This window comes from Dermacentor albipictus, chromosome 9 (assembly GCF_038994185.2).
Source record: "Dermacentor albipictus isolate Rhodes 1998 colony chromosome 9, USDA_Dalb.pri_finalv2, whole genome shotgun sequence".
Taxonomy (NCBI): domain Eukaryota; kingdom Metazoa; phylum Arthropoda; class Arachnida; order Ixodida; family Ixodidae; genus Dermacentor; species Dermacentor albipictus.
The window spans coordinates 2617959-2644308 of NC_091829.1; the positions used below are offsets into that span (position 1 = coordinate 2617959).

At 49.3% G+C, this 26350-nt stretch overlaps 1 protein-coding gene across 3 annotated transcripts in view; it reads right to left on the reverse strand.

The window, feature by feature from the left end:
• Positions 1 to 26350, reverse strand: part of LOC135909198 (ovochymase-2-like) — a 337884-nt gene that overhangs the window by 101303 nt on the left and 210231 nt on the right. For 2 of the 3 annotated variants that reach the window (XM_070524733.1, XM_065441041.2), the window contains 2 exons: positions 19481 to 19622; positions 6203 to 6316 (listed from right to left, as the gene is read on the reverse strand). In XM_070524733.1, the coding sequence (XP_070380834.1) occupies positions 6203 to 6316; positions 19481 to 19622 (256 nt within the window). The remainder of the gene's footprint in view (positions 1 to 6202; positions 6317 to 19480; positions 19623 to 26350) is intronic. The other variant, XM_070524732.1, reaches the window with a different exon arrangement.

Sequence of the window (26350 nt, forward strand, 5' to 3'; positions counted from 1 at the left end):
GCGACTCGGGTGGCCAACGCCGTAGTAGACGCCGCTGTTGCGTCCACTCTGCTGGAGCGGCGGGTGAGGAGGATATCGAGACGCCCTGGCAGCCGCCGGAGAAAACGACCCTCCTCCCTCGCCTCACTGCCTCGCGCGCCACAGGAGAGACGGCTGGGCAGCGTTCCTCGCACGCGAGATTGAATGAAGATGATGGATTCTGGGAGATTGAATCGCGTTCACCGGTTCACCCTTGCACGCTTTCACTCATACGGTACGTCACGGCGACGGCACAAATGAGCCTGTCCGTATAATTGCCATCGCAACAAAACTGTCTTCTCTGAGGATGAGGTGAAGCTTGCTTCAACAATGGAACCGCTGTTTTCCTCGTTCTCTCGCGCGCCGCAGAAGCGACGAAGCGTGACGCCATGTTGGCGCCTCCTTCCTTATCCCTTCCTGCAGTGCGGTATTTCGCGCGGTCAGAATTTCACGGGAATCCTCGTGGTACAGTAGTAGTAGTAGTAGTAGTTGGCTGTTTCTCGTTCGCTGCGGCTTCTGTCACTTGGCCAGGTTTTGGGTGATATTAGGCTTTACTAATCTTATTTATTGAGCTCTCACTAATTCTAACGCCACCTTCTTCCTAGGCTGATGTCTAAAAACTCCCCAGGCAGGGGTTTGTCCCCATGGGCGGCCTCTATTCCAACGGATGAATTACCTCTAGATTTGTTCATCCGCAGTGGTGTGAGCAACATCCCGGTGGCTCTGGTTCCTTCAAATGGAGGCTTTATACGTCTAACCAACCCCCAGGCGATCCAGAAATCCCTGCAAGCTGCTACCTCTTCATACCAGACCATCACGGAAGTGAGGCAGTTCGGCCGAGGAGGTATCGTGTGTCGGTCACCAGACCAGCCCTGTGTCGCGGATTTGCTAAAGTGCTCGTCATTCGCGTCATTACCGGTGAGTGCCTTTATCCCTGCTCACCTCGCCTGCACTAAGGGAATAGTCAGAGGTGTCGATGCTGATCTTTCTCCCGCTGAAACACTTGAGAGATTGTCTGGGACTGGAGTAATTGCTGTTTACCGATGCACTCGAGTGGTAGACAATAAGCGGGTCCCAACAGAATCAGTGATTGCGACTTTTGCTGGAACTTCCTGCCCGTCAGAGCTAAAGGTGTGGCCCCTTGTGTTCAGAGTTGAACCCCTGGCGTCGCGTCCGATTCAATGCCGCAATTGCTGGCGATACGGCCATAGCATGGCAGGGTGTAAATCAAGACAACGTTGTTGCGCATGTGGGGGAGAACACGCTCAAAGTGATTGTAATGCCCAAGAAGAGCGATGCTGCCTCTGTGATGGAAATCATCCAGCCAATTATTTAAACTGTTCTGTTAGGGCTCAAGAGTTACAGGTGATTGAAATAATTGATCGTCGACGCTGCTCTAGGATGGAGGCCATAAACATTGTGAAAGAAAGGGCATCTGGCTATGCGGGGATAATAGGTAGACAAAATCTTACCCCGGACCGATCACTTACTGCAACTATAGAGGCCGCTGTGGAAAAGGCAGTTACAAAGGCTATGGAAAGCTTGGCAATGAGCCTTGGTGAATGTATCTCACAAGCCGTTTCTAGTCATTTATCTCATTTGATGCAAACTACCTGCCCAGCTCCTGTACCAACGCAAACAGTTGATCCTGAGCACCAAACTAATCATGAAAGATCAGACGCCAATCCTTGCAATAATGATATTGGACTTTCAAATCCCTCTTCTGCGGGTCCTACAACTTGTAATCTGGTTAATACAGATTTGGAGATGACAGAGGTAGAACAAAATGCTCGAGCATATAAAAGAACCATGTCTTCTATTAGTGAAGACTCCTCCCCCGGTCCTCACTCAAAAGCTAAGAAAAGTCAGTCCAGTGTTGTGCTAAAGGATAACATTCTGCAGAAGGCAGTTTCGACTGCGGCACTTTCCAAAAAATAGGATCACTAAAAGTGCTTCAGTGGAACTGCCGCTCTTTATATTCTGCATCAGTAGATTTAACTTGTTTAACTTCTCAACTTAATCCTGATTTAATTATGTTACAAGAAACGTGGCTAAAACCTGAGAAATCTTTTCAACTGAAATTCTACAGGTCATTTCGATTAGACCGTCCTACAAGAGGCGGCGGGTTACTTACACTTATCTCATCTAAAATTTGCCATAAGGCTAAAATTTCATATCAAGTTTCTACTCCAGAGTGTGAAATCCTAGCTATAAAATTGGTTCTCCCGGGATGTGCTCCTTTTACCGTAGTTAATGCATATTTTCCATCTGGCGTACAGGACACTAGCACACTGGATAGTGTCATTAACTCTTGTGGACGTGACATTGTAATCTCAGGTGATTTCAATTCTCACCATATCTCATGGGGTTTAAGAACAGATTTGTGCGGCACCCGATTGTGGAACTGGTCGTTGGACAATCGCCTCACGTGTGTAAACTCCGGATCTATTACGTTTGTTAGAGGCCGATCTTACTCTTCACTAGATCTTACATTCTCTGGCCCGAGTCTCTCCGTAACTTCTTGGTCGACTATTGATTGTTCGACAAGCAGTGATCACCTTCCGATAGTATTTGACGTTGCACGTCCGGTAACATTTATAGGTGACCAGGTTCGAACCTTCATAAATTACAACATTTTTAAAAAATGCCTACGAAATGTTCTTTCATCTCTGTCTGATGCGCCTACAGAACAAAAAACCACGATTATCTGTTCCGCTTTGGAAAGTTCTCAAAAAAAGGCTCAATTTGAGATTGGATTGAATAAAAGAAATTCTTACAGTCCTTGGTGGAATGAAGAATGCACTCGAGACTACAGAAAGAGAAAAGCTGCTTGGAAAAAATTATTGCATAACCAGAGTCCCCAAAATTGGAGTGACTATAAATTTTTTCGAGCTGTCTTTAAACATACAGTTTCTAAAGCCAAAGATGAATTCGACTGTAAGCATTTTGATTTCTTATCTAACAATAAAAATAGGCGTGCATTGTTCCGTTTTCTCCGCGGTAGTAAAATTCTTCCGCGCCAAATTAATATTGACTCTATAATCTTAAGTAGCGATGAAATGAAACAATCACTAGAAGAAATCGCGAAGAGATTAGAAATTAGATTTTCTTCTGTCTTACCAAGTGGTTCTCGCTTACGAAGGGCATCAGATGATTTTACAGAAATCTCTATGTTAGAATTGGCTGAAATCGTGGAGCGACTTCCAGATTCAGCTCCCGGTGTGGATGGGGTAACATCTACTATGATCAGAATTTTATTTAAGGAAGCTCCTGATGACCTTTTGGCTATTGTAAATTACTCAATTCGCTTCTCATGGATTCCGTCTGCGTGGAAAATTGCTAAAATCATCCCTATTCTTAAAAATCATGGGGAAGGATATACAATAGATAACATTAGGCCAATTGCGCTAACTTCAAATTTGGTTAAATTAATTGAAAGAATTCTATATGCCCGCATGATTAAATTTATACAGAACAAGGACTTGCTTAGCCCCTGCCAAATTGGATTCCGACCATCATGTTCAATTTGGCATGCTCACGTGGACCTAGAAAGTAGAATAAAATTAGCACGACGACAGAGGCAAATAGGTGCTCTTGTGACATTAGACATTTCCAAAGCCTACGACAGTGTAGAACACTTAATTTTATTAGATATATTGCGAAATCCAGACATTCCAAATTATTTTTCAAACTGGATTGGTGAGTTTTTAAATGGAAGAACATTTTACTGCAGTCTGAGAGGCGTTTCCTCTAGTATATATAATCAATCACGAGGTGTTCCTCAAGGAGCTGTCACTTCACCATTACTATTTAATATTCTGATGTGTTCCATTCCTCTTCATCAAGATGTACAAACATACGTATACGCGGATGACATTGCTTTCTTCGCATCAGACAGTGATATTCACTCTCTATATTATCGACTACAAAACTACCTCAACGCCATAGAAACCTGGTTAAACAAAATTCGCCTTTCACTTAACGTTAGAAAATCCTCGATATTGGTTTTTCCTCTTAATAATCCCGTTAATATATCGATATCTTATCGCCTCGAGACTATACCTCAAGTGGAGTCGGTGAAATACTTAGGTGTAGTATATGACGGTTCCCTCAACTGGCTCGGCCATATCGACCATATCGTTAAAAAAGGAGTACGAGCAGTTGGTATGCTACGTAAGCTGTGCAATAGTCGGTCCGGAATGCGGAGAGATCCACTTTTAATGATATACAAAATGTATGTGCGGCCCATTTTAGAATTTGGATGTGTTTTATTTTCTGGTGCCCCAGCTTATAAATTACGTCCCCTTGTTCTACTTGAGCGGGAAGCCCTACGACTGTGTTGTGGATTACCGAAATATGTTGCCAATAACATATTACACCAAGAAGTCAGGTTGCCCTCAATATTGTGTAGATTTCGGTTACTGACGGTGCAAACAGTCTTGAAATTGTATGAATCCCCTATTAGAAGATTGAAATACATATTCATTTCCCAGCCTGCACTTTTCTTCGGAGTACACTGGCATCGTTTTCATACACCACAGGTGGTCTTCGTACAAACATTGATAAACCCCTTAAATGTACGTCTTTGGGAGGTATCGCCTATTTGTGATGTGCGAGAGAACCTAAAAATTATATATGATGACATCTACCCAAATAATGCAAAACATCTTCCTTATAATATATTAAACGGCTTATTACAGGACCATTTATTGGGTTTATCTATAAGTACGGTCATTGCGACAGACGCCTCACAGTGTGAAGAAAAATCTGGAATTGGCATTTTCTCTCCCGCTCTAAACTGGTCATTTGCAATCAGGATTCCGGACTTTTATTCCGTATTTTTGGCTGAATTTCTAGCTGTAGTCCTAGCCTTACGCAAACTAAATTTGTCAACATCGGCGGTAGTAATTATAACAGATTCTTTATCCTTATGTTCCTCGCTAACAGCAAATGGTGTCACTAACCTTTTACGTACATTTCATTTTCTAGTACCTGCCCACATAAATTTAATTAGATTGCTTTGGGTGCCTGGACATAAAGGATTAGTCATGAATGAAATGGCTGACAGTCTCGCGAGAGCGGCCCTCAGTGGCCCTGTATTACCATTACTTCCTACAATAGCTTACCTGACGACTACTAGATTCAGGAGATATACAATTACTCAAGACTTTTTGAACCCAGCTGTAGCAAATTTTTCCGAGTATCGACACCTCCTATTCCCTTGGCCTAAAAATTCCTTTCACACAAGAAAAACTGAAGTCATCTTTACCCAATTACGTTGTCGAATACCAAAATTAAACTTTTATCGTCACAGGGCTGGTCTGGTGCCCTCCCCTTTGTGCCCAGTCTGCGGAGAAGATGAAACAATCGATCATTTTTTCATATTCTGCCGCCGTTTCACTTCTTTAAGAAAAAATCTAGAATCAAGATTTAGACAGCTTGGTTTGAGCTTTTCAATTATAAATATCCTTTCTCTAGGAGCCTCCTCTCTTGGACAGTGCCACAGGGATATTTGCTCAACCGTGGAGGATTTTATAATTGCTACGAAGAGGTTGTCTTGAATTATTAAACATTTTATTTTTGTTCTTTTCCTCCAGTTAGCTTTACCATTTTCAGTTTTTTAATAAAGATAGCCTAATTTCATCCAAATCTTGGCCAATCCCCCACAGTGGGTGTGCGCCATCGCTCAAGGAATACCATACCATACCATACTGCTTACAGCGTTGTAACTGTCTACGGCTGCAACATTTGCTGACACCTGAACCCTGTTTTCGCAGCTTGCATCGGTGTAATACTCTGCAACCACACAATCGTTGCCGCAAGGTCAACGCACCGGTAGCCAAAATTAACGGGCGAGTCTTCAGGCACACTTTTTAGGGCGCAGCTCTTGGGCGCCCGTTCCTGGTTTGAGCGTCGGCGTAACCGCGCGAACGCGCGCGTTCGTCGTCGTCGTCCGCTTCGGTGCGGCTCACTACGCTCGCGCTCCCCTTTCTGCGATGGCGCTGATGGCACTGAACCACCGCCAGTCGGTGACTTCGCTCTCAATATTTGCCTCAGTATAGCGCGAAACGAAAGCACGCACAAAGCTGCGCTCAAACTTCGCGTCAGGGGGTATGGTAATCGCCGGACATAACCGACGCAACCTATAGACATGTATGTATAGTGAACGACTGTGTTGACTCACGGCAGTGCTGCTCGTCGGAGCCGTCGGCGCAGTCGAACCGTCCGTCGCACACGCGCGTTGTCGGAATGCAGGCCACGTTGCCGCACTGGAACTGGCCGGGGCTGCTGCACAGATCTTCGGAGAGAGGCAAGCGATTTATGACAGACCCCCGGCAATGACCATTTCATATGGGATGATACTGGCCGTTAAATGGCCTCGCGTTGGTCAATGCATTCTACAACTCGACGTAAACTTTGCGCTCTGTATTACTGTTTCAGCAACAAGGAGACTCAAGCCAAGCGCGCGTGCAGTAATGCGAAGGACCGGGCAACATGGAATATAGAGCGCATATGCGATTACATACACTGTGCAAATTAAATTAGCGTATGTAACAAATACAATTGGGCATAGATTAAACGTGTAGAGTAGATGGCCGGTGGACAACCATATGTAGTGCAATGGGATAGACAAAGGAGCGCAGCTGGGGGACATCAGAGAATCAAAAGGGCAAGAAGGAGAACAGCGTGAGTACTCATGCAGCTACACCCAAGCATTCTGCGTAATGACGAGCTGAGCAAAAACAAAGCCACTGAGCACGAGAAATCGGCTCCTTGTAAACCCTCACATATCAGCTGGACAAAGATCTGGTCGCTCACATCGGGTGCGCCACCGAGCACCAGCACTGAGGGGCTTTATCGACCCATATTTAGAAGGGGGGAGTTTTCGAATACGAGTAATAAGTATCGAGTAGTCAAACTCAGACGCATATATTTACACCAGGAATATTTATTTGTGCTAGAGTTAGGTACCATGCTTGTATTGACTAGTGAAATAAAGAAAGCCAATTATCACGGACAATAACGATCCGCTTTATAGACATCACTAATTGTTCTTGCACGAATAGCCTCTGCACGAATAGCCTCTCAACACCTTTAGAGCCTGGTTGCAAACAACCTTTTCAAGGATGAATGACTGCTGTGTGACTACCTTTCCAAAAAACGCCAAATGAACGCTCGTTAAAAAGAAACAAAAGACAAAACGAGAAAATAATAATAATAAAAAGATCAGGCAGTAACACTTCTGGGAGTTGCCTAAATGTGCTGACGCACATTTAGGCAACTTCCAGAAGTGAGCTGGTGCGGCGATGTTGTCGCCTGAGTGATACCTTAACAGAGTTCACGGCTAGACATACAATAATAACACGCTTGATGTATACGTTACGTATCGACAATGTTCAGGCTTGACTATCCTCCTATTTCGATCGTGGGCAGAGCCGCGGGGGCGCCTCTAGGCCCGTCGCCGTTCGATACTGCGGCTATATCGAGGCAAAAAGCTTAGTGACTACACGCTATGAAATTTCCCATTCTAAACAATTTGTTGACACCTCTCCGGAAAGCGCGAAAGCTTGCCATTCGTCGTCAACAGCACGTTCGCTGTGCACTCTCCATCCCACATACCAGCATGGCGCCGGGCGATAGACGGCGTTGTAATCGCAAAATGGCGGCGCCCTCAATAAAACGATCTATACATTGTATGCACGTGACGTCACATCAGCTGCTGTCGTCTGCTTCCTCTACCTTCCGCCATCTTGGAGAACTTTATCAAGAGGCGCGCGCATGGAGCAAGGAAACTGAGGAGCCCTACCCCCTCCGCGCGCTAGGAGAAAAGTGTGGATGAAATGACGTGTAGGTTGTCCTCTTTTTTGCTGTAGCGGCCACGCCCTTGGGGCCACAATGGCGGCTTTGTTATGGGTCTGTGCGCTCATACGTGTTGCTCCGTAGGTTTCGTACCGTGGCAGAGGCGCCGTGCGGACAGGTTTGCGTTGGTCTCCGTGTTTTGTTGCACTGCGTTAAGTGGACCGTGCTCTACCGGATGTTGCTGTGGCCAGGTGGGACAGGAGGAACTAAAGTTCGTGAAATGAACGCGCATGCAACGGTCTACGCTGTGTACCGCGCCACGGCAATGGCTACAGACGAAGGAATATCGGCGGAAAATTTCGCTCTTTTAACGCGACAGCGTTAAGGAGCTCGTGTCGCAGAAAAGCCGGTGTCGTCGGGGTCGGTGTCGGCGGCGTTGGCCGTGAGCGATAAATCCCAGCAGGCACTTCATGAATAAAAAACAACTTGCAAGATGGGCTGGGTGGGAATCGAACCAGGGTCTCCGGAGTGTGACACGGAGACGCTACCACTGAGCCACGAGTTCGATGCTTCAAAGCGGTGCAAAAGCGCCTCTAGTGAATGCGGTATCGCCTTAGAAACAAGCTGTTTCTAAGGCTCAGGCGTGCGTCGCTTGCTCAGGCGCACATTTCGTTGCCGCGCCGAGCGATGCGTTGCTCGACGCTCACCGCGTCCGATGCGGGGCGCGTAGTCGCTGCGCCGTAGCCCATTGTCTTACACCCCTTGGCGGGTCGACGGGAACGCTGTCGCGTTCCACTCTTGAAGGCGAAGCTTAAGCGTCCTCCAAATTTTTTGGCGGAATCATGCTAACGTGCTGACGATTGCTTAGTATTCCTGCCGAGTGCGCGGGTCCGAGCAGCACGGTTGCGCGCAGCGCGCTGTGGTTTCGCGAGAAATGTAAACAAGAGAGGAGAGCTGGCCCGATAGGCGGAGCAACGTCATGAGCAACGCCAACTTCCGGCTTCACTTTAGCTTCACAAAGAATGACGTCAGGGCCTCTCCTTAGTTTCCTTCCTCCGTGGGAGTGCGCATAGTTCCCCAACATGGTGCCGCCGTAAACCAGAAGTCGCGAAGTATCCCCTGAATGACGTACGTGCATACTATGTATACTCGCAGACAACTTTTTGTGGCTATGGGGGGAAAGCTACGGGCGCGTAGCTGCTGCACATGTGTTACCGCGCCAAGTAGTCCGGCCGCGTTTGGCAGCGCTTTTGGTTGCTCGGAGTAGACGCTGAATCGACGCAGCTCCCACGTGCAACGGTTTGGCGTTTCCCCAGACGCGGTAGGAAAAAATGGCTGTGGCTTAGGTAAGGTTAAGCCCAGGATGCGAAGCATACTAGCCTTTATTTTAGTTGTTGAACCACTGTTTAGCCTGGTGAACTGCTGTTGCTTGGCTATATTTGGTTCGGCTAGACGAAGAAACAACTCATGCATTACTGCTTCGCCTTCAAGAGTGGAACGCGACAGCGTTCCCGTCGACCCGCCAAGGGGTGTAAGACAATGGGCTACAGGGCAGCGACTACGCGCCACGCATTGGACGCGGTGAGCGTCGAGCAAAGCAGCGTTCGGCGCGGCAACGAAATGTGCGCCTGAGCAAGAGACGCACGCCTTAGAAACAGCTCGTTTCTAAGGCAACACCGCATTCACTAGAGGCGCTTTTGTACCGCTTTGAAGCATCGTACTCGTGGCTCAGTGGTAGCGTCTCCGTCCCACACTCCGGAGACCCTGGTTCGATTCCCACCCAGCCCCTCTTGCAAGAGTTGAGCCAAAGCCACTTCTCCTCTGTCGTGACGTCACGGTGTCACGTGGTTTCAAGGCGACACCGCCGCGCCTGAGGAGCTGGGTTGAGTTCTCGTAATATGCTTCGCATAAAAGCCGCAAAATAAGTAAGCCTATACACTCCGTGGTGTGTTCTGTCTTATTTAACTGTTCCTAATAAGGTGCTCGTGTTTTCTCTTCCCCGGCCTACACTAACCTGGATTAAAACTCGTGGCGCGCCACGTGTCGGGGCAGCGCGTTTTGTCGGGGCAGTCCCGTTTTGAAGGAACGAACTCGTGGCTGAGTGGTAGCGTCTCACACTCCGGAGAACCTGGTTCGATTCCCACCAGCCCATCTTGCAAGATGTTTTTTTATTTATGAAGTGCCTTTTGGGATTTATCGCTCACGGCCAACGCCGCGGACGCCGACACCGACGCCAACGACATCGAGGTTTCTGCGACACGAGCTCCTTGACGCTGTCGCGTTAAAACTCGGGAGTCTTTTGAGAGGCGCTCTCACTTGTGCACGCTTTGCTTTCCCTTCATAGCCAAAGAGAGTTGTCTGCGTGGCTTTCGCGCAGTGCGCTCCTTCGTACTTTCCCCGGCGCGCGATTATTCTTTTTATTGAAATGCAAATAAAAGAAAGACGAAGTTATCTTATAATGGTGACGACTACTCCTTTTCGCATAGCGGGAACAACAATATAAAGAAATATATGTAAGCAAATGAAAAGAAACCACGTCGTAGGATCAGAAATCCACAGCACACAGTCCTACACACCCATGAACATATAGATATAAAAGGCAGATGCATGTTGCCCCAAAACGAGTTAGTAAACAAAGTCACAAACACACGCAAGCGGCCGTGATGTAGAGCATACAGACAGATGAGTATTTACACAAAGTTAAAATAAAGCATGCACAGAATAGAAAAAAAGTATTACACGTAATATACAAGCGCTAATTACTACAAATAATAGAAGTAAGTTATGGTAACATCGTTTGACTATTCAGTGCAATATGTAGTACTTGTTGAGGATGCCTGTCCATTCGTAGAAATGTTCAAGTGCATTCCATGCTTTTCACTGTGCTATTTTCGATGGCCATGGGCCCAGCAATTTAGCGAGTGACAAAGGTCGGTGAGGATCAATGGGGTGCAGCTCTTGTTCTTGCTGCCGTCTTTGCGTCGCGTACATGGGGCATTCGAGGAGCAGATGGCGAACATCCTCATCGTCGTGGCCACAGGAGCAAGCCGGGGAAGCTCGTTTTATGCGATATAGGAAATGTTTGGTGTATGCTGTCCCAAGCCACAGTCGGTGAATGAGTGTCTCCGCACTTTTCGAAAGTTCTACGTTCAGCTGGCATTTGAGTTGAGGGTCCACTTGGTAAAGAATTGATTCCTTAGCATTTTCATTAAACCAGGTCGACATACACAAGTCCCTCTTTAGTAATCTCAATATGCGTTTCGTGTCCATTGGTGATAAAGGGATGAGTTGAATTTCTGCATCTTTATGGGCCGATTTTGCCAACGAGTCCGCTAATTCGTTGCCTGCTATAGCCGTAGGTCCCGGGACTCACTGTAATATCACTACATGTTATCTTTCATTAGCCTGAGCTAAGCTGTTCAGTACTGCGTATGTTATTCGTGCGTGTGGTGCACTGTCATCAATATTTTCAAGACATGCTAAAGCCGAAAAGGATTATCTCCTCAACCTCCTGGCACTTTCCTCCTCCGGCGCTCGCTTTCTTGGCGGCTTCAAACATACCTTCGCTGATTTCACTGGCGGGCCACTTACACTCTTAAAGCAATTGCACCCTTTGGGGTGTATATTTCTCCCGCCACAATAATCGTCATCTGTCTTGCTTGCGTCAGTTTCTTGAAATCGCTGCGCTCGCTACTTTCCTGTAGAGAATGCTATGTCACGATCAGAACGCGCATGCCGTTCATGACATGGAAGTACCGAGCTCGCAGCGTGAAAGAAAGGAAATGCGGGCAAGGCAGGTGATGATTATTGTTGTGGGACAAGACAAGCCCCGAAGGGTGCAAACTCTTTTTAAGCGGGTACGTTTGCGCGTAAAGCCAAAAAGGCATATAGGGAAGGGTTGAGGTCCGTCCTGTTCCTTCTTGTTTTGCTGTCTGTATCACTGCTAACCGGAATGCATCAGCCCGCTTGCAGTAAACATTATTGGTGGGCTGGTTGGTGCAGCATGATTAACTGCGCATGTAAATCCAACACCCACAAGTAAACACGGACAGCGCGAACGGTCAACTGAGTTTAATTTAACGTATGCTTAGTGTCAAAATACATACATCGGCACGAGCAACAGGTGAAAGAGAACGCATTATATTCAGATAATTGGCACATCATTCTCGCGACATCGCTTGATGCGCCACCTACAACAGGGTCGCGAAACGGAACTTATTCAGCAGGAATGTCCGTACAGCGGCCCACAATCCAGTTTTGTTTCAAGTGACACGTGATACGGGTGACCGGTTAGGCTTAGCCAGCACGCTTTCGATACCCGTGCAGCGATGTAACCGCTGTTCGCAAACTGGTTGTCTAAGCCTGCGGTTTCGCATCCTCAAATCTAAGCCCACCCGCGAATAATGTAGCAGCTTATAGATTCGAGTTGATGCGCCTTTTTCTCGCCGGCAGCGTCGTGCAGCCACGGGGCTGCGGGAAGAGCACGCAGCTATTTTTCCTGAAGGGAAATATGGCTCCTGTTGACTGAAGTTAGTGAAACCATGGGCTTGAAAGTGGAAGGAAGGAGTAGTATCTTATCGTGCAGGCACTATATTTCTCAACGAGTGTTCGGACGGCCATGTTGCTGGGTGCTGTTATGAGTGCAGTAGACGCCGTGCTGTTTGTCACGCACAAGAAGAAGCGGCACAAAGGGAAGAAAGAGTTGCCACGCCGGGGGAGGCGAGACGACGCGAAGGGCTCATGGACGTTTCCCGAAACAAAGCCGCCACGAACTGCTGCCTGCCCTCTACTAAGAACCAGCGAAGACCATAGTGTTCGGAGTAAAATATCTCCTCTGCCATTCCCATGGTCACACCCTCTTTCCGCCTTTGTGCCCACTGGAACTTGGTGTGGCCGCCGGTCCAATATTCCTTCTGCGACAGTGTATTTTGTGTTTCTTGATTGTGACCTGTGTGTGACTGGCTGCCGCCAGGAGGGACGGTTTTCACAGGCGTGGCATAACGACGGCGCTGAGAGAAAAGAAGCTGTTCCGGGCAATGGAAACGAGGCTCATTCAGATGCTAGTCGCTAAACACTTGACCCTTTTATGTTTTTTTTTCTACTCAACGATGTAAATATATTTTGTTCAAGTGCCAATAAACCTGTTGGTCTTCGATTTTCCAACTTCCGAGCTTCTGGTTTATTCAACCCGAAGCCTCCGCCACGCTACCAAATGGAGCCGGGTTCGAGACATAACTTATAGCGCCGCAACAACTGGTGATCAGCGGTGACATCTGAAGCGACAAGCGGCAACAACGATCGGCCAGCCCAGAGAGCAGCTGTCTCGACACATCGATCCCGTTTGGGTGAGTGCTTCGCTTTTTATTTGATGCGAACAAGGTTCTAGCAGGCGGTAAGAGTTTAGCACTGGAAGATAAATTTGCTGAAAGCCTAGAGGTTGGGTACTTTCGGATGTTTGGAAGTAGCCGGCACTCGGAAGGACCATGGCTTTGCAGATGCTGCGGAAGCTGGACCTGTTGCTGTTGTGCGAGACGCAAAGGGTTCGACACGAAAACCCATGACCAGACAGGCAATCGTTGATTTCGGGGCCTATGATAAGGAGCTCAGTGAAGCATGGAGCCTCCCTGAACAAAAAAAAAGGAAGAGCAGCCCGAAAGGCAGCAGCGGGAGCGGGAAATGAAGGAAGAAAGACAGGGCAAGGAGGCTGGAACGCGAGATTGAGCTCGACAAGTTGGAACCTGAGAAATAGGTCGGGCAACTGTCCCTGCAGCAACTGGTACCTCTTCTCAACAAGGAGGCAGAGTTCAATATGTCTAGGTAAATGCAGCCGCATGTGGTATCAGGGGATATCGGTCTGCATCTTGCAAATTTTGAAAGAAGGTGTGAAAAACTGTCGTTTGAGCGAGAAGAAAGGGGGTTAACCGAGGGGCCCTATATTTATTAGTCATATAAGAAGCCAGAAAAAACTGACACCAAGGACAACATAGGGGAATTTCCTTGTGCTTACTAATTGAATAAAAGAAACGATAAATTAATGGAAATGGAAGTGGGTAAAAAAAACAACTTGCCGCATGTGGGGAACGATCCCACAACCTTCGCATTACGCCTGCGATGCTCTACCAATTGAGCTACCACGGCGCCGTTTCCACTGAGAGAACCCTGGGAGTGTTAGCCGCTGTATAACACTCCCAGGGTTCTACCAGGAAACATAAATACCCAAGAAAGTGGATGGGGAAATGGCACCACGGTAGCTCGATTGGGAGAGCATCGTACGCGTAATGCGAAGGTTGTGGGATTGTTCCACATCTGCGGCAAGATGTTTTTTCATCCCCCTTCATTTCGATTAGTTTATCGTTTCTTTATTTCCTTTGTTAAGCACAAATAATTTCCCCTGTGTTGTCTCTCGTGTCAGTGTTTGTTGGCTTCTTACATGTCGTTTGAGCGAGACACATGGTCTCAGAGGCTACTGACGACGGTTCTGCCCTGCGAGGCAGCAGAGTTGGTTGCGCGGCTCAGCAAGGAGGACGCGGACACCTATGAGAAGGTCAAGGTTTGCCTTCTGAAGAAGCACAGACTTTGAGCGTTCAGACAAAGATCTCGGGGCGCCGAGAAGTCGAGGAGCTATCCCGTGTATCTGTACAATAGTAAACTTAGCCGAATGGTTAAAAGGCACTGAGTGCCTACAGTAGTGGAGAGGGTTTTGTTAGAGAGGTTAACTGTCTCCCAGAGCAGGAAAGGAATTGGTTACACGATCGGGGCGACGTACCTTCTGCGACGAAAGCAGCCGAACTCATTGAGGAGTACGCACCGCGCCGTCGAGCAACAGCCTGGGAGTTGACAGGGCATACAATTCGAAAACAAGTGCGAATAACCGTTATGTGAAGCACCATACGAGCACTCGAGTTGACAGAGAGAAAAAAAGGTCCCTTAAGGTAAAAATGAAAGAAACGACTACGGTGAACTGAGTGAAAAAATGACCAACGCACAAAAGGCAAAGAAAGCTTTTGAGACTAGGAGGCCGCTCATTTGCTCCAAATGCAATGAGCCGGGTCACATGACGGTAAACTGCACAAAGGGTCGCGTTTTCGTATGTCAGTGACTGCGAATGAAACATCAAGTTGTTGGAGCCTTAGGTGCTTGACCTGGCAGTAAACGGGAAACCGTGCATAGCACTGCGCGGCTCGGCAGCAACAATGGATGTTGTCCATCCATCGTATGTGTCCGACCACTCAGACCGATGTGCATGGATCCGCCAGGAGGTGGAAGAATAGATCGTCTGCTTGCCACTCACGACAGTGTTCATCGAGGGTCATTTCGGTAAGCTAACAACCGAAGCTGCCGTTTCAGGAAAGCTCTCTGAATGCTATCCGCATTTGTTCTCAGACAGATCAGATATGTCATTGCGAGAGAGGGGCATTATTTTCTGGTTTTACAAGCATTAACCCGTCCAAAGGCGCGAGAATGGGTCCTTGCGCGAGTTGTCGAGCGATGAATTTGCCGACCTATTGCCTAACTAAGTTCATTAATCAACCAGCTCTTCCTGACATTGTATATTGTTCGTTTTCTTGTTCCCACTAAAATGTATTCTTCAATTGATTGACATATATATGCACTCACTCCTGCAATATCTTGCTATGCAAGATGGCAGTATTTGTAAATAAATAAATATATTGGCAACTCAACTCAGTTACGAGAGTTACACTATAGAGGAAACACCCGATAAGGCTGTGGCGGAAACGAATGAATACAGTGCAGACCACCGCGATAACGAGATACCCGAGACTGGTCAGCCGGAGAACCAGTTTCGCGAACCGCAGAACGAGGATGTCCTTGAGAATGCGCTATTGCCGCCAGTGTCAAGTGGTTTCACTACATTGCCAAGTGGGAATAGAGAAGAGCTGGCTTGAGCAGGTGGAGGACCCTAGCATTCGAAAGGTCAGAGAGCGCCAGAGAACGAGCACTCCAGCAAAGAGGATTATTTCTTTCCAGCTGAGAAGCGATGTGTTGTATCACTTATACAAGGATAAGCGCGGAGTGGAGCGAGATAAACTAGGCGTTCCACGTAAGTATCACGCAGGCTTGTTGTGGCTTTCCCATGGCAGTTCGTGGTCGCGTCACCTTGGAACCAGGAAAACAAAGTAGAGGACGTTATAAATCCAAACGAATCAAAAGGAACACCGGAACCCATCCAAACCACAGTAGGCGTACGAGGCCATTGTTTAAGAGTTTGAGCAGCACTTTCAAAATTTGTGTGCGTGTTAAGACGCTACCTGAAGAAGCACGAAATCCTTGTGAATACCCGTGGAGGCGTAAAGCGCAAAGGCCGGTGGGACAAAGAAGTGAAAGAAGCCCTTGCCGCAAGACAGACCGCGAACCGCCTTCACAGAGCGGCTGCTAAATCATGCTCCGTAGAAGAGTGCATACGGGCATGGGAGGAATTCCTCCGTCTGAAAAGAGAGAAGCGGGCCCTGGTACAGCTCAAAATAGCTGAGGACGGCATTCATTTTGATCTTTATTGAGGGGCTTTGACTTGATCGCCCGAGTGAAGGACACACGTGGCAGATAACGAGGCTCGCTATTGACCGCGAACGCCCACGTATCAGTGCAAACACTGCTACCGGACTGGACGGAATACCGGCGGGCCCCTCTAAATGCCTATGCAAGTCTGCTCGAGAACACTTCGCTACAATATTCATTACACCATCCTGAAAGACGGTCCGATCGCATCTGACTGGTTGAGCGGCAGAGTGCGCAAGCGACGAGGCGACGCTGGCCTAAGTGATTATCGTCTAATTACTTTGATGAGCGTCTTGTATAGACTTTTTTTGCTCAAGTCGTGGAATCGTGGATAAGTCACAACAGTGTGTAGGTGTAGGCCAGTTGGTGATTTATGATTTTGGGAAGTTAGCGCAAGCAAAACACGAGACTCGAAGAAAGGGACAATCGAACCGCTTCGTGTTGTCCCTTCTTCAAGTCTAGTGCTTTGCTTGCGATAACTTCCCAAAATTGTGGAAAATAGTGGCTGGGCAGCGAAAGCTGGCATAATGTCCAAGCTCCAGAATGACTTTCGAGCAAATCGACGCTTGGAAGACAATGTTTTCGTGCTCATCCAAACCACTGAGGTGGCACGGAGCGAATCAAGAGGGGGATGCTTTGTTGATGTCTCCAAGGCATATGACAATGTGCCGCGCGATTAGCTTTTCCGCCGACTAGAACAACAACAGATGGCCCGTGTGTGGGTAGAATTTCTTCGGCAGATGTACACAGATTGTGGTGGCGTGCTTCAGAGACGCCAAAACACAGCCTGTGGGACGACTCAGGCAGGGCTGCCCTTTGTTCTACATGCTGCATATGGCGGGGATGGAGCATGCTCATCTGAAATCCGGATTCGGACTCGCACTCCGCCTCATGTGCGACGGCGCGGCACGCACGTGGACGCTACCTGGATGGGTGACCTTGTGTTATTGGCAGCAGTGACCTCCGAAGTTTGGCTGCCGACCACCAGCGGCGTCTCCACTTCAATGCCAGAACATGCACGCAGTTTTCGGGCACGGAGGGGGACGTTATTGTGCCGCTTTCCGGAGGGGGACTCACACTGCAGTGCCCGATGAATACAGGCACCTCGGGGTGAAGTTTCACACCTCAGCGGCACTGTTTGCCAAACACGAGGAACATGTTCGACAGGCGGGTCTGTGAGAGCCGTCAATGTGTTGCGACGACTGTGGGGGTGCAACAGGCTCCTGCGGAAGGCAATACACGTGCCAGTGCTAACATTCGCCAACGCCATCAACTGTCTGTCCGCCAAAACACGCCAGTGGTTGGAACGCAGTCAGCGCGGGGTTATACGACTGGCCGTGGCACGTCACGGGCTCGTGACAGTCGAGGCCATCCAGGACGACCTCGGATGGTCCAGCTTCGAGGCACGCGAGGCAAGGAGCAAGGCAGCCTACGAGGGACGAGTGATTCCCCTCACGAGTGATGAGCCGTGGGCCCAGCGCGTGTTCCGGTACACCACTCTAAAGGGCGTGAGCACACAGTGGAGCAGGCGTCTCTACAACCTCTGCAGGAACTCTTCTTTACTGACCCCATCCAAGAGGACAGCGAAAGGAAATGGTCATTCTAGAGTACAGGAAGCGGATACGTCGATGTGGCAAGCCGCAATGGACCAAAAATATAGCCTGGCCCTGTATAGTGTCCACAAAGCGGCCATCTCTGCGGAGCGGCTGTACAACAAGTGTTCGCCTTTTGTTCGAGACCCGTGCGGGAACACCGCGCAATAAGGTGCGCAGACGGCCAGTCGGTAGACGACAGTACTGTGCAGTGCAGGGCATGCGGGGACAAAGAGGAGAACCTTGAACACATTGTGCTCCGATCCGATCGCTTGTGCCCTCGTCAACCGGATGGTACATTTCCCGAGGCACTTGGTCTTGTGAAAGTGCAAGACGATTACGACACAAACGTACATCCCCTCGCGGCGAACTTCATCACGAAGGCGAGACTTCTAAAATGGTGGTCATGGGGGCAGTGAACAAGACGCACACGTAGTGTTCATAGAACTGATGTAGATTTGCACTATTTTGTAAGATGTTTCGGTGCCCCGTCCTTACGCTGTTGAGGCGTGCCTATTGAGTTCTCGCCCGTCTGTTGAGATGCAGAAGGCACTGAGCAAGACGACAGCGCCGACTGGTTCCGTCTACCATAGCAGTGGGCCGGCACGACCTCAAGTATGGTCGGGGTGCCAGGCTCGCCAGTCTATCGTTGGGCACAACGTGGGAGGAATTTTTTTCACACGGAAAAGCAGTCGCTGCCGGCACTAAACGCTCGCTTGAGCGCCTGCACATGTTTGCAGGGGCGAAAAACATCATATTGTTTCCCAGGAGATGGCCCCAAACGCGACGAATCGCCGTCGCAAGGGGCGGCTTGGTTGCCTTTACACGTTTGCAGGGCGAAAGGATTCCTTCGTTTCCCTGAAACCGCCCCGATACGCGACCAGTCGTCCTTTAGGTGGTCGTCGCGGATTGCTGGGCATAATACCGACGCCTTCGTTCGCTGCTTCACGCTTGTCTGCTGCTTGCTTAAAACCGCGTGGTGGTTCGGTGCTTTACCTGAGTGACATAACACAGACTCGACTGCTTCACACACATGCACTCCTTCACTCAATTTCGGCGTGCATTTGGTACGCCGACAATGTGCGAATATTCCAAAACTCCCGCAGCAGAGGCAACCGAAGCGAGCCGACTGAAGCTACCGCTTGTCTATCACGTGAGCGCCTATTTCCCATCATCCCATTCCACTAAATTTTTTGTGACTAGGCTTCAAAATTGTCGCGTGACGCCCCCTCCTAGTATTTTCCTTCCTCCGTGGTCCTGAGCGCAACAGGGTTTAACACAGTGCACTATACGATTATTTATGAGGTCAACTGTCACCTAGCATATGTTCAGTGAGTAATTTGTTTATGAACCTATTTGTTGAGGTCGCGAAGCATGCCCACATGACTTGCAAGTAGAAAGTGCTCGGTGCATTACGTCGTGCATCAATACATCGCATTCCTTCACGGACAGGACGTGATGAGCACGTTCTGGGGCGTTATTTACCCAAGCGGAGTTACATCGCTTTTAGTCTTTTACTCGCGGATCCTTCTCGTGCGTTTTTCGAGACTCACCGCGGCTGTTGGTGGCGGAGAAGCGCATGAGGAAGCCGCGGCTGCTTCTCATCTTGTCCGTGGCGAGGAACACCGTGACTGCCGACGAGGAGCTCAGGTACGGCGGCGGTAGCGAGCTCGAACACAGGATCCTCGTCCTCGTCTGCGGGGGGAGACGTACTCGGTCATCCATAGTCGCCTCTCTGATCGTCCGCGCGGTCATATTGTTCTTTTATTTCATACAAGCCATACTTGGCGCTTTTGGTTCGGGTGGCTTGGTTAACTGGCAGCCCGCATGTACCTCCAGATTTCGAGTTATCTAGGCCGCTATATTGTAGCGATGCCTTATGCCTTATTCTATGCTATTCTTATCACCCACCACACATGGCCGCCTGATCCCGTTGATAATGTGGGCCGACCGTCGCTCTGACCACTGGCCAAGATAGAAAAGCCTGAAAAAGCATAGAATCGGAAAAGGCATCGCTACAAAATAACGGCCCTGGTCTCTTTCCTAGCCGCATGCTTTACGCATCGCCATATCGTAACGCTGTCATGTGCCACCAGTTGGCGTCATCCAATAGGGATGAAGCAAGAGGGAGGGACAGACGCAGGAGGTAATTATCTTTAAAATGCGGCAGTGTTACCGATCTTGTTCTTTTTAACTTAATGATCCGTAATGATCAACTAACTAACATTCAATATATCGATGTGCCATATAAGCCAAGTGTGAGAAGCAAACAAGTCCTTGTGTGTTTTCTCCACATGCAAATCTTCTAGGCGGATCTAAGCTGTCCTCTTAGAAAGCAGCATTTCAGGGAGGGCAGTCACGTGTTCCAAGAGCGGGCAACGCACGGCAAACCTCCCTGACCGGCTGCTGTCTGTAGCCGCCGGCAGGCGACAACACAAGCTTATGCTTGCGCCGTCGCGGCAGCAGCTTGCATCCCCATAAGTGCAGGCAAATTTGCATTTTTTTCTTAAATATCAGGTAATCAACTGTGGCAATTGTTACACTGAACGAAGTGGACTCCAACATGTGATCCTTCTAAAAAATTTCGGCAAGAACGGTACAGCGGTGAGCGCAAAACCTTTTTCGAACATGCGCAGCGAAATATGCCGCACTCTGTACATACATACATACATACATACATACATACATACATACATACATACATACATACATACATACATACATACATACATACACACACACACACACACATACATACATACATACATACATACATACATACATACATACATACATACATACATACATACATACATACATACATACATACATACATACATACATACAAGAAAGCGTGCCATAAAAAAAAGCCCGGGATGCAGCATCGGCATGGCATAGACGAGCTCGTTCCTAGTTCTGCTCGCGGCGTTGCTGGTTGAACGCTGCCTGCTCCTCAGTAGTACATATGACGCGTGGCCTATCCATTTCAATCATAAAGATGTTTTACTATCGGAGCCGGAGAGAAACTGATACGCGCGCGCTCGGCTGCGACGGAGAGCAATGACGTCACTAGTGGCGCAGCCAATCGAGCCTCCTATCTTTTTTTTTTCGCACATGCGCCCGGGGTCGCGCCGGAGTTGTCGGCTTACAGACGACAGACGGACGGACAGACGGATCGGCTAGCCATATACAGCTTCGATGTGAAAAGCACCGAGAGCTATTCGTAACTTTTTTTCGCTTGTGCTTCCACGCGCTGTAACTTTAGTATAAAATTAAATGTAAGCATGAAGGCCAGTTTAATGCAAATAACACCGAAGCGACTGATAGAACTTGTATGGAAGGAGCAAGGTATTCTATGCCACTATATGGCGGGAAAGAGTATGTCGGCCAGACTGGCAAACAAATGCCTTAATGAAATGCCTTATTATAGGGACCCTGAAACAATTTTGCACAAACTACCATCGGACAGCCAACTTTTCATGCGAACGCCCTCTGGCACGCTTCGGCCTCCGCGGCCCCAACCCACGGGCGGCCCTGCTTCCAGCTTTGATCCCTCCGCTACCCCTTGGGTTCCCTGGAGATCCTGCACCGCCTGCTTTATTATAAACTCGGGTGCTCTCCTGAGGCCTCCGTTTGCCGGTTACATGTGCCCTCCTGGAGCAGTGCTTGTAAAAAATCCAGTCTATCGTCACGACGAAAAAAGCGACCCGCGACTTGTACAACACCAGTCAGCACCTTGCCCCTTCAGACAGAGCGATCACCAAATGGGGCGTCTGTGCCCACTGCCTCATCGTGCGGGCAGCCACCGGCGGAGCGTAAACAAACTCGACCCCACTCCGCAACGCCGGCATGTCTAGGGGACCAACGCATACAACACGCGCTAAGAAACCTCCTCCGTAATGCCTAGTCAGAGTCATATATTCAAAGAGCAGAAGCCTCCAGATTTTCTCTCTCGCGCCCACTCTTACTCGCGCCTGCGCACAAACGACTGGCGATCCCTCAAATGAACGCGTCTCGTCTAATATAGTGCTGTTAGCGTAAATTTTTGGCAGGAGCGTAATCGTGAACACGCTGTTTTCCTAAATGTTTAAAATGTTTTGCACTTGGTTACAGTGATATTAGCTCTTTGTATGGCCTGTTAAGCTCTGTGGCACCAGGTGGCTGGACCATGCAGACCGATGGATCAGGCCCCTCGCCGTACATCTACGCTAAAGATTCTTCACCACAGCAATAGTAATCTGGAGGGGCTTTAGTTTATGCCTCCACCCAACCGCCGAAACGCCCAGCTCGCCTGCGGTTAGCCGAATACCAGACACGCTCGGCGCTGCGACAGAACGCTCGCAACGCACGCTGCTTGAACAGCGCCCGCTTCGGATCGACACATTGGCCTAGACTGACCTAGGCTGACCTGGATTGACCATCAGCGCAGCCTGGACAATCGCGTGAGGCGAAACCGAACGTCGGATTTTCTAACGCGAACAGGATAGCGGCACAGGTCGCTGGCGCAGAGGTTGGAGATGTTTCGCGCCCTGGCTCCAAGACAATCGGAAGTAGACGACACGACGTGCCGTCATGACGCAGAGCGAGTGAAGGCGGAGCGTACACTCGGCGAACGAGCGAATCATGGCTATGGAGGAGGGTAACTTGTAATCGTCCGAAGCTCTCTTATTATGAGACGCTTAATCTAAATTGTGGCGCGAATGTTTTACTGTAGGTGGACCCAAAGCGTCTGCAAAATTTGGCCTAACCGTTTTCACTCTACACTCTAAGCCGAAAACGGGGAAAAGGGGACTAACGGCAGCCGTTGGACCTTTGGATCAACGGTTAATCCACCGTGCGTGCCGTGTGAAGAGGCGAAGTGTCGTGCGCAAATTTGTGGGGCTAAATGTTCGTCCTTGCAAGGTAACGGTCGACAGTGGGGATCAACGGCACAATTTAGTCCTCTGACTTTAGTCCCTTTAGAGAGGGGGGGCTCCGTGCGCCTCTCCTCCCTGCCTGGACGGGGTGGCAGCGGGTCATAAAACACTGTCGCTCTGCTGTCATCCCGCCCACACGAAGGTCAACAGGCTTTCGCCATTGGCTAACATTTGGCGGGATTCGGGCCCTGCTTGCGTGCACTCCGGGTAAGCGCGCGCAAGTCGTGTCCCGGGGAGACCACATCGGGGCATCTGAAGGTGCGTACGTGTTCCTCTCTGCCGGCGGCGGCCCCCTTTGTCCGCCGCCGGCCGATGGTTACTTCGGCTCGTCGGGGTCCTGGTATCGGCGGGCGCGCACGCACTCTTCCGTCGTCTCGATGTCCTGAGGCAGCGTATGCCGATCGTGCCCTCGTCTGTTCGTCTGTAGTTTCTTTCTATTTCCCTTTTCTCTGCTGTGGGGCGCGCGATGACAGGCGCTGACCGAAGGATAGGAAACTTCTTACTGCTGGGGTTCTTTTTTCTTTGCTCCTCGTTTCTTTGTTCTCTCTCTGTCGCGGTGCGCCGTTAGTGGCCACCGGCGACTATTCGGCCATGTTTTGTGTAACTAGCTTCAGATTCGGACGGGACGTTAAAATTTATGTTTGTATTGACTCCCAGTTTAATAAATGTACTTTCTGGCTTCTCGAGAGCTTTGCCTAGGGTCTCCCTTGCTGCGCGCGCGGTCTCGTCTTCCCCGTAAGCTGCGGCCGGCGGGGCGCGTACGCGCGCAGCTGCGCGTCGGCACAAGGAGCCTGCCGGAGCAGGCGCGGACGCGGTGCCCTGCACGCATGGCGCCACGGAGTGCTCGAAACCGCGGTGGTCGTCCGGCGCGCGCGGAATCGGAGCGTGCGTGCCGTGAGCGTAGCGAGGAGACCACATAATAGGTTTTGTGACCGCATGCGGCAATGAGAGTGACAAAAAAGAAAAGAAGAAAAAAGAACATTGTGCTTTGGAGGCGTCTGGGAGCTTGTCTGTGGTTTTGTCGATATATCGTCTCTTTCATGTGCGCCGCGGTGCTTTGGTGGTATATGGTGGCCGAGTCAATGGAAAATGGCAACAGAATAGGCAGAGGGCCAACTCTAAAGTTTTTGTGGATGGCCCACACAGTCAAAACTTACACACTTATGGCTTGATGCACGGAATCGTTAATTCTGGGGCTTTTGCTATAATTACCTTTCATATTAACGAACAATTTATTGTAGTCCACTGAAGTTTATTATACTAAGATTTCACTGTAGCATCATTTTCAGTATTCCTGAATGGCACTTTGGTTTGCCACCTAGCACCCTGCTGCTGAAGTGACACTCAGCGAAGTAAATTAAATTCACTCAAGGTGCCCTAAGTTTGCCCATCTGACCAGGATATTAAAGAGACACTAATCCCCGAATGCAGAGATCTAACTTGGATCGGGCTTGGACTTGACGAAGTCGGCACGAAGCAAAAGGCGGACTTCAAAACGCCCAAGTCGGCTTTCGCGTTTCGTAGACGCTCAAGCTGACTTGCTTCGTCACGTCAAGACTGTGCTTCAATACAAAAGCAGGTTGCTCGTCTGTGTTCGAGGTTAACAATAAATTTATTAGCGTAAGGCTCGTTGTACAGCGAAAAAGTGTGTATCTTTCCAAATTTCCACCAGGGCATAAGTGCTGAAGTATAGTTTGCGTAAACTTATTCTCTCTGGCTACGTGCGCCGCTGCGATGGGCAGTGTTGCTTGCGGGAAGCGCGCGTTGCCGGCGGATTTAAGTGGTCTTCAAGTTTCTGTGTTTTGGCGCGCTTTTGGAGTTGCAGGTTTCACCATCTTTTCAAGTCGGCGCTACACTTTTAGGCGACAGTGTATTTGAGTGCAAATCAATTTTATCGTCACATATATTTTGGTTTTAGTTTATCTTTAACTCAGAGGTCTTGTTGCGTGTTTATTGCCGTAGAGAAGCGAACGAAATGGTTGGTTCGTATGGTGGTCTTTAAACGGCTTTTGTTCTCGATTGCCGCAAGGCGTTCATGCGCCGTCTGGGCCGGCAACCGGATACAAGAGGCCGAGACGAGGCATACGGTCGGTTTCTGAGGGAGCTCGCACGTCCCTTTTCGCCTATAGGCATTCGAGGAGGAAGGCGACGGCCCGTGTTCTGCTCGGGCTACGTGACCCTTTGAAGAAAAAGCCAACCTATTCGAACGCACTAGGCCGGAGTCACAAACAAGAAAAAAACTGCAACATGTGCTGCGAACGAAGAGTACCGAGCGCCGTTGAGTCCCCTGGCCGGACCCATATGGGTGACAACACCCGATAAAAAACAAAATAAATAAATAAAATGACACGTGCAAACGATTTGTCTGCTTCGCATGGAGGGTTTGTCGAGAACAACGAGAGGGAGAGTGCGGCACAGTCGTAGACATCGCAAATTGGCAGTGCGTGTCGTCTGCTAGGAAAGTGTCGTCTGTTAGGAAAACAAGTTGTGGGGCTCGCGCGACGGCCGCGCGCCGCATTTGGTACGAAATTGCTGTTCTGTCAACAGGCTTTGACGCTTAAATGTCGCACTCACGTACGGTCTCCTCCCAAGAGAATGCACCGCAACGCAAGACGGCAGCCCGTTTTGAAGAAGACGAAAAGAGCCTGCCGACGACACTCCTGAACGGCTCCAAGCATATTGTGGAATGCAAGAAAACTGACGTCGCGTCGTTGACCAAGAAGAATCAGACATGGAAAGAAATAGCAAAACATTTGAATGCCAACCACGGGATTACGCGGCGCGATCACCTGCAACTAAAAAAATGCTGGACCAACCTGAAGCAAAAGCGGAAAGAGGAAGCTGCGGAAGGAAAGGGAAAGCGCCACAAAACTGGTAAGCGCACATGTTCTGCATGACTGACTTATTTGGGCTACTTTTTATTTTGTGTAGTCACAGGAGATGAGAAAATACGCTCGCGATCAATCTTTCCGCGACTGCGGGAAGCGCACCAGCATCGGGCGCGGGTGCTTCGCGATGAGCAGAGTCACCTTTCCTACTGCGCGGCACACTGTTGACTGAGGAATGCGGAGCAGACCTCCGGTGACTGTTTGAAACGTGTCAGCGCCGTAAAACATCACAGCCATCAGCAACTGCAGCATGGGAGGCACACAGTCGGTCCTCTATTGTCGCCGCTTACCCGGATAGGCAACGTAGCGAGAAGTCGCACGGCGTTCTTCGTGAACCTGTAGCGACCGAGGAATTGTTCGTCGTCGTACAACTCCATCGAATTCCCTCGGTCACGTAGGGTGGGTCGCGGAATTTTCGGCAAGAGCTGCGCCTCTGAAAATGCTGTATCCATGGCGTAGCAAGCAAACTCGAAAGAAGCTAACCTCCACACGACGTCCGTTCGGGAGGCTGCCATGTTGGAATAACACACGAAGTCAGTTTCAAGCTAGCCCGGGAGCAGACTTCAAACTTCAGCGGACTTCGACGCAGCCAAGTCGTTCCCAAGTCGTCCGCAAGATC